The sequence below is a fragment of the Glandiceps talaboti genome, chromosome 5 (genome assembly GCF_964340395.1).
Source record: "Glandiceps talaboti chromosome 5, keGlaTala1.1, whole genome shotgun sequence".
NCBI lineage: Eukaryota > Metazoa > Hemichordata > Enteropneusta > Spengelidae > Glandiceps > Glandiceps talaboti.
Window position 1 is genome coordinate 593,327 of NC_135553.1, and position 8,081 is coordinate 601,407.

The following is an 8,081-nucleotide window of genomic DNA, read 5'->3' on the forward strand; positions in this document are numbered from 1 at the left end:
TGGGTCACTTGTTGTTATAAAAAGACAGTAAATATTTTAATACATACTTTACCTAATAAATCATTTCAAATCAATCATATTTACAAGCTTTGTCGTCTTATTATTGATATTATAGTATTTCAAGCTGTGTTCCATGACCTATAAAGTATTCATTCAGTTGCACACACTACCTTCCACCAATCACTCATTGTTGTTCAATCACATGGTCTATCACTTTATCCATTTAACTTCATCATTTAGTCATGTGATCCATTAATCTTGCCATTGTTATTGTCACATGATCTATCAATCTATCCATTACTAATGAACATTTCTACATTCTTTTGCTTGAGTAGAACTTTTTATAACTGCTAAGTATGACCCCAGAGTCCATGAACATTCATTCTCAAATACATTTGTTATTTGGTCACATGATATCAAGTCACCATGGTATCATTTAGTCACATGATCCATCCTTCCATCCATCTAGCCATCGTTCATCTACTTTAGAACAGTCAAATTCAGGTTTACCAATCCTCCGACTGACAGAGTTATGAAGTCTACACATCCACTGAGAAAAGTTATACCTGCTACTAGTGTCTGGCTCATCAGTTTTCAATCTAGAGACAAAATATAAAATAATTACAACGTGTTGATGTGGTAAGAATAGATGATGTAACAGTGTCTCTAGCTATCGTCTTGAATTATAATAAAAATATAATGAGGACACAAGAGATTTCCATATTATGTGGCACATACCTAGGGAGTTTATTTGACTGATGGTTATTGACAACATTATGCCTCAATATACCAAATTTTTACTGGATTATCATTTAAAGATGGTTACACCCATTTGTTGTAAAGTTGTATAGGGCCAGTTACAACTTCTCCAAACTGACTGGTAATGGTATAAAAAGAAGCTTTCTGATTGGAACAATAGGTTGCAGGATAAGGATATTTTTGACTGGAGAACAGTAAAAATCCTTTTATTATTCAAGATGCTTACAATAGAATCAAGAGACATCTATTTCTTTGTTTTTGTAGTAGTTCTCATAAAATAATCTTCAGACAAAGCAATTTCATAAAACTGAAAACATCAAATAACTCGTAAGTTTGGTAAATATTTGTCAAATTACCTGTCTCTTAAATCTGTAGCACACTCATCGCAAGGAAAGAATTTGGAAAATAAATGAACAAATTGCTTCATCTCTGTTTGTTCTTGAGGTGTTGGACGGTCTGGATAGTATACTGACATTGTATGTAGGAATGACCATGTATTGCGACCAAGTTCTTCTCTATCAAGAGGACACTCAGCTTCATCCATAACATCCTACAAATACAAAACCACAAGACACATTGTTAGTGATGACATGCCAATCATTTTATCCACAATTTGACAATATCTTACTTCACGTACTGATAATACATGAAAACTCTGTTTAAGGTTATAAACTAAAGTGAATTTTATACATTGAGAATAGCTGAATTAACACTGATTTTTAAAAAAATCAAGCATACCATATAAGGGTGACCCTATGTTTTTTCTGTTTCTCATTACTTGACCAACCCAATTTTTCATATCCGACCTCAAAATTGTAAAAAAAATCCTGCCCACCCTTTTAATATTTTGTGGAACAGTGTCCTCTCAGGCAAGAAAAGGCAACTGTCTGGACTGTTGATGTAATCTACAGTCATGACGGTGATGACAACACTTGTTCACGAACAGAGCATTTCTTTCATGGCAGAAGTTAGTCAAGGGGCTGAGAACATGGCAAATGTGTAGAGAAGCTGGGAAAAGGCTTGTTACCAGGAATCCAATAAGAAGATCATAGAGAGGAGGAACAGGAGAGGCAGAGAAACTTGACGAAGATGATTTTATCTTTTTTTTTTACTTTTTTTTAATAATCAAACCAAGCCATAGTTGCAAAGTAATGAAAAAAAAAAACATTTTAAAAATAGGGTCACCCTACGACAGCAAATGGAAGAGCAATTACCCCTGCATGTTTACATCACTTTATCCATATCAGAGTTTTGAGTTGACAGGGTACTGAGCCCCTGAGATCAAGATATAGGTTGAAATTGTCAGTGGTCCAGGACTATGAGACTTCATGTTGTACCGTCATAATTGATTCTTACTTCAGAGAGGGAATGGCCAATGTGTGAGGGGTGCCCTGACATGATGTATCTAATAGACTAGGGCCAAAAGTGAAATGGAAACAACTTTATTATGCAACGATACACCTTTCTCAAAGTTCTTGCATCTGGCCGGAGCATATTCATAATTAAAAAGTTATCATTGATGAGTATTAAACGGTGCCTGTCAGTGCAATGCTGTTGATGACTAGGCAAAAATATTGTATTTGGGGTCCAGTCAGGGGTCTATGTTTGGAAGATTGACTTTGGTTTCTCAAAATTTAACTATTTATCTTAGATGGTCGAGCCACACTGATTTTCCTCAGTAAAGCATGTAAGTAATTGGCCCAAAACTGACCAAGTACGGGCAGAGTTACGAGCTCGCAAGTCTCATGTACGAGTGACGTCAGAACGTATATATACCGTACCGTTAACGGGTGACGTAACGAGCTCGTAAGAAATACGAGTGACGTCGATTATCCGAACGCTAACGGGGACATGCATTTAGTTCGGATATGCGGTCAGTTCGGCATCGAAATGGGACGGGTGGGGTCAAAAGGTTGAATATAATAGGAAAACGAATTGAATATGTGTAGAAGAATTCAAAAAACGTATTTACAAGAAAGACGACGACGAGACGAGGTGGTGGACAGCTGATAAGAACGCATTGTTGTCATGGTTGCATCTATAAATAGTGTTCACTGACATGTAAATGTAATCAAATTGTATCAATGTGTATAAAACGATGTGTCCGCAATTTAGCCACTCAATGAGAAAAAAAATAAAGTTCAGAAAAACTAAGTCAGGGGTTTCTGTTTCATTGCACGGCTGTCTGCTGCTTTTCTGTGTAAACTACGGAGCAATAACAACTGGGTAGGTTCACAATCAGGCTGCGACTCTAGTCATAACAAACATGGAGAAAGCATAGCTACCGCTTCGCCGTGCAATAGTACTGGTTCACACGGGACATCGTTTTCGACTTTATCTTAAGTTTCACGATCGAGTGAGGATTCCTTCCTAGACATCGCAGATTTATAGGTAGGCCAAAGCTGAAAAAGTTTTACACCTTTGAAAATCTTTATTGGAAAAAGAAACGAAACTCCTTTCACTTCTGACCGACAATCATCTTTTTGGTATCACACTTTCAATCATCAATGATTGCGTTACATCTCATGCCGACAAATTGTTTGAAAGTCGCCACTATAGTCAGAGTGTGACATGCCGTTCTCACCATTTCACAATCATTTCAAATCTTTTATGAATCATACAAAAGACAATGGGGTGGTCAATAGGAGAACAACTTTATTGAGATGTTATTGAAGGTGTGATCGTTCCAATGCACTCGATGTAGTCGTCTTTTGTTTTACCGTACGTCATTAACATCACGTCATTCAAGTGGTGGACAGTGATTGTTTACAAACAATACACACTGTAGCTCCAAGGCAAACCGCGCTCATTCACAAGTCGATCGTCATTCATCAAACTTAAAATTTTTACCGAAACATTACTTTGATATCAGAACAATATATTTTTTTCGGGGGACACGTAGTCAGTTCGGATGACCGATAAATTCGGATATTCGCCACGTACTCGCGGAATACGACAAGCGTGAGTCCTCTGCGTACTCATCGAAAATTAGGCCAACTACAACTTACAAGAGTATGACGTCACTCGTACTTGAGACTTACGAGCTCGTAACTCTGCCCGTACTTGGTCAGTTTTGGGCGAATTACATACCTCCAGTAAAGACAACGTTTTCTAAAGTGACTCCAACCTGGCAATGGAAAAATGCCCCTCCCCCAAAAATACACACCATGTGAAAATAAATTACTGGCCCTTAATCCTCTTTCTCCCAAGAGAGTATTTGTTTGTACACAAGTAATTACTAGTTGAGCCAAAGAGGATTGATCACTTCCAACCCCCAGGTGAAAATAAATGAAACCTGAAAGGCCCAACTGCACGCAACGAGACTCAGTTTACAAGTGAAACAAGTCTCGGTTACCCAGCCTTTTGCCGTTGAGGGCATAACCCCCCAGGCCAGAAGGCATAGAGGATGGGGTAACCGAGACTAAAGTGAAACATACCTTACGTTTCAAAGTTTCCGATGAAACTTCAATACCACGTATCTTAGCGAACGTTTTGAAGTCCGTGCAAGCTCTGCATGGTTTTTTCTTTACTTTTTCACCCGGTTTACTTCTGTGTCCATAGTAACTTCCATCGTCTTCAGCATTGTGCATGCCTGAAAAAAAGCCTCTGGAAGCTGCCATTTTTATTTCTAAACTAAAGCCTAAAAGGCTGCTGGGAATTATTATCGGTTGCTGAGGAGTTTTAAAACATTTCGCAATTTGTTATAATACCTTCTATACTATACGCCTGGCGATCTATTAGATAAAAATGGATTTTTAAAAAATGGGAAGAATTTTAAAACACGGAAAATCGAACGTATCAAGTACGTGTTGCATACTGGAGTTGAGCAATAACGAACAGGAGGTCGAAGATGGCCGCTCCACTGTCTGCAAGGGAAGCCCTACGGAGAGGTAAATAGCAGAAAAAACAGCATTTCGTCGCAATGTATACGTTTCTCTTGTGATGTTTAATAACCTTAAATCAATGTGAACTATTTTGCGTTCAGTGTGGTTATATTTCTATTAATTATTTGTAGAACTTGAGGTATCTTGTGCAGCCGAGTCGGGATATCACCTAGATTTGCTATGCGTCCTGCCTGCAGACGGTTACAGTGTTAACTTGCCCCTAAATGTTATGCTTGAACCCAGAACATGGACCATAGTTTTGCGAACGAATGACTTCATATTCTGAAATGAAATTACAATAGCTGGTCTATGAATCAGTTGATATATTATTATTTATTTACAACGTAATGCTAATGGCCAAAGTAAATCACACAAGGTCATGAGAAGTTCAAGTATAGTATTTTAACTGTACCAATATAAATGGGTAATTGGCATCTGAACTGTGAAAGTACAATTGTACAGATTGTGTGATTACTCGGAACTCATCTAATAAACTGTTTGGTATAGTTAAGCATTGACAAGATGACCAAGATAATTGCAAACCAAAATACTATCTAAAGTACATGACATGAGAGCCAATGTAATATTTACTTCACCTTGACAGAAACTGATACTGTAAACCTACATAATTTTTTGGCACTAGAAAATGTTGAGATTTACAGTCTTCAGCTATAACTAGTTCTCAAAGACATTTAGCAAACTGGTAAATTGGGTTCATATACAAGAATGCATTTTTAATAGCCACTATTTGTTTTTATATTTTGTTTTCTAGCAAAATAAATGAAAATTGGATTTTTTCCAGATTTACAATACTTACAGTCGACAAATTGATGTCGAGATAAAAATTGTAAATGCTCTGTGTCATAGTATCACAGAAACACAATGTAAAACTATTAAATTGAACTCCATAAATGCTATAGTCATCTACTGATTGTCTCACTTACTAACAAATATTCACAGGGTTTGTATATTTATAGAAATTATGCCATATTCATTTGTTAATTTGACACTTGACACTCAATCTCAATGTCTGCTTTCAATCACAATGATAATCAGTTGTTACTATGAAGCCTGGATTGAGTGTCAGTATTGGAATAAGAGAAGTGAGCTGTATGTACAATCTCCTCTCTTGATGTCCACAGTTTCATTTTCTGTGTCAATCTATTTCACCCAGGTTTACCAACATAGTGTAAGCATAAGTTAGTATTAATTGTGAGTGTCTGTGTATGTTCATTTTATAACTCATTAACCGTATCCCAACACAAACATTAACTTATTAATTTCGATTAAGACTATAACTGCTAAAATCAATTTTTAATAAAAATGTATGCTGACATCTATCTCATTTACCTTTCAGGATTTGTTCCATTCTTTAAATATGCATGGGACAAGGAACCAGTTATAGTGGTATCTGTTGCAGCAGGACTGCTAGGTAGGTATAGAAACAGACATTGGGAATTTACACATGGTACCCCAATGTCAAACTTGTTTCCAATATAGAGTGGGTAATAGAGACAGCAATCAACTCTCAAGGACTACTAGGTAGGTATAGAAACAGACATTGGGAATTTACATATGGTACCTCAATGGAAAACTTGTTTCCAATATAGAGTGGGTAATAGAGATGGCAATCAACTCTTGAAATAATCGTATACTTTAGAGCAACACATACCAACTCAGTGATTATTTTCAAATAGACGTACACGTACTTTAATATAGAATCTAGTGATATAGGTACTTTTGATATAGAATCTAGTCATATGGGTACTTTTGATATAGAATCTAGTCAATATAGATAGTTGGATATAGAATCTAGTCATATGGGTACTTTGATATAGAATCTAGTCATATGGGTACTTTGATATAGAATCTAGTCATATGGGTAGTTGGATATAGAATCTAGTCATATGGGTACTTGGATATAGAATCTAGTCATATGGTTACTTGGATATAGAATCTAGTCATATGGGTACTTGGATATAGAATCTAGTCATATGGGTAGTTGGATATAGAATCTAGTCATATGGGTACTTGGATATAGAATCTAGTCATATGGGTACTTGGATATAGAATCTAGTCATATGGGTAGTTGGATATAGAATCTAGTCATAGGTAGTTAGATATAGAATCTAGTCATATGGGTACTTGGATATAGAATCTAGTCATATGGGTAGTTAGATATAGAATCTAGTCATATGGGTACTTTGATATAGAATCTAGTCATATGGGTAGTTAGATATAGAATCTAGTCATATGGGTACTTTGATATAGAATCTAGTCATATGGGTAGTTAGATATAGAATCTAGTCTATCATATATGTAGTTGGATATAATCTAGTCATATATGTAGTTGGATATAATCTAGTCATATAGGTAGTTGGATATAGAATCTAGTCATATGGGTACTCTGTTATAGAGTTTAGTCATGTGTTGTGTTGTGTCATAGTACTACTCGTTTGTTTATTTGTTTTGCAGCTCCTATTTTGGTACTTTGTAGTCCCTTTACAAAGAATGCCGTCAAAAACAATGAGAGGATGCCATGGGATTATCCAGGTAATAGATAAATAAACTGTCAATTAGTTTTCAAAATAAATCGAGCTTGAATGACACAGGTTCAGTGATCACACATGGATGATGACAGTAGAAATTATACTTATATCAGTGTCACTTTTAATGTGGTTTAAATATATTTGTAATGACAGTCCATTATTGTTATTCATTGTGCAGTTTTCATGCTATTCTTGAACTTACTACTTCTAGTTGGAAACTGTCATGTTGTTTCAGAATTTTGAATAGTTGATGTAACATAAACCAGATAGGTAAATTAATCCACAAACTAAAAAATTTCCGGACTCATTATGTTTTCTCTTTACATTTCAGTCCCAATAAGATATGTGGAAGGCAAGACAGGACCACCATCATCTGTATGATACCAAGTACATTTGAGTTTCGTTGTTTTGCTTGCTGTGAGTCTAGTATGGCCTGTGTGTAAAGGAAGAACAGAAATGCAAATTTTGTAGATATTTGTAGAAGAAAGATGTTTGGCTTGTACTATGACCTATATACTGTATGATTGAACCACTTATTTCAGTGATCTGTAGCTGCAGACTATGAACTGCTAATTGGATTATTTTGTTGTAAATTAAAGTATTTCATGCTTTAATACTTGTCAAGTGTGTTGGTTTGTCTGTTCTGTGCAGTATCCCCACCACAAATGTTAACTTGTTAGACTGGTACATCCCATCCTGGGAAGAATGGGGTTTTGTGAAAAGTAGATATTTGGCGATTACCTTAGACCTTTCCCAGGTAAATCTGGTGAACATGCAAGCAAACCTGTTATCCAGACCTACCTTATAAACCACCTCACATTCTGTATTTCTTATCTTCAACTTGAAGCATATAGCTCAAATCATCAAATGGCAACTTTTTCAGTCGTGA

General features: G+C 36.0%; 2 protein-coding genes across 2 annotated transcripts; one reads left to right on the forward strand and one right to left on the reverse strand.

The window, feature by feature from the left end:
- Positions 1 to 171: 171 nt before the first annotated feature.
- On the reverse strand, positions 172 to 4,379 carry LOC144435893 (FAD-linked sulfhydryl oxidase ALR-like). The gene is made up of 3 exons (XM_078124533.1): positions 4,197 to 4,379; positions 1,116 to 1,309; positions 172 to 599 (listed from the first exon to the last, which is right to left on the reverse strand). Exons 1-3 carry the CDS (start codon positions 4,377 to 4,379, stop codon positions 437 to 439), a joined length of 540 nt encoding a protein of 179 aa, XP_077980659.1. The 3' UTR covers positions 172 to 436.
- Positions 4,380 to 4,500: 121 nt separating this feature from the next.
- Positions 4,501 to 7,775, forward strand: LOC144435921 (NADH dehydrogenase [ubiquinone] 1 alpha subcomplex subunit 3-like). Its single transcript, XM_078124563.1, has 4 exons — positions 4,501 to 4,649; positions 6,001 to 6,075; positions 7,119 to 7,196; positions 7,524 to 7,775. Exons 1-4 carry the CDS (start codon positions 4,610 to 4,612, stop codon positions 7,571 to 7,573), a joined length of 243 nt encoding a protein of 80 aa, XP_077980689.1. The 5' UTR covers positions 4,501 to 4,609; the 3' UTR covers positions 7,574 to 7,775.
- The last annotated feature ends 306 nt before the right edge of the window (positions 7,776 to 8,081 follow it).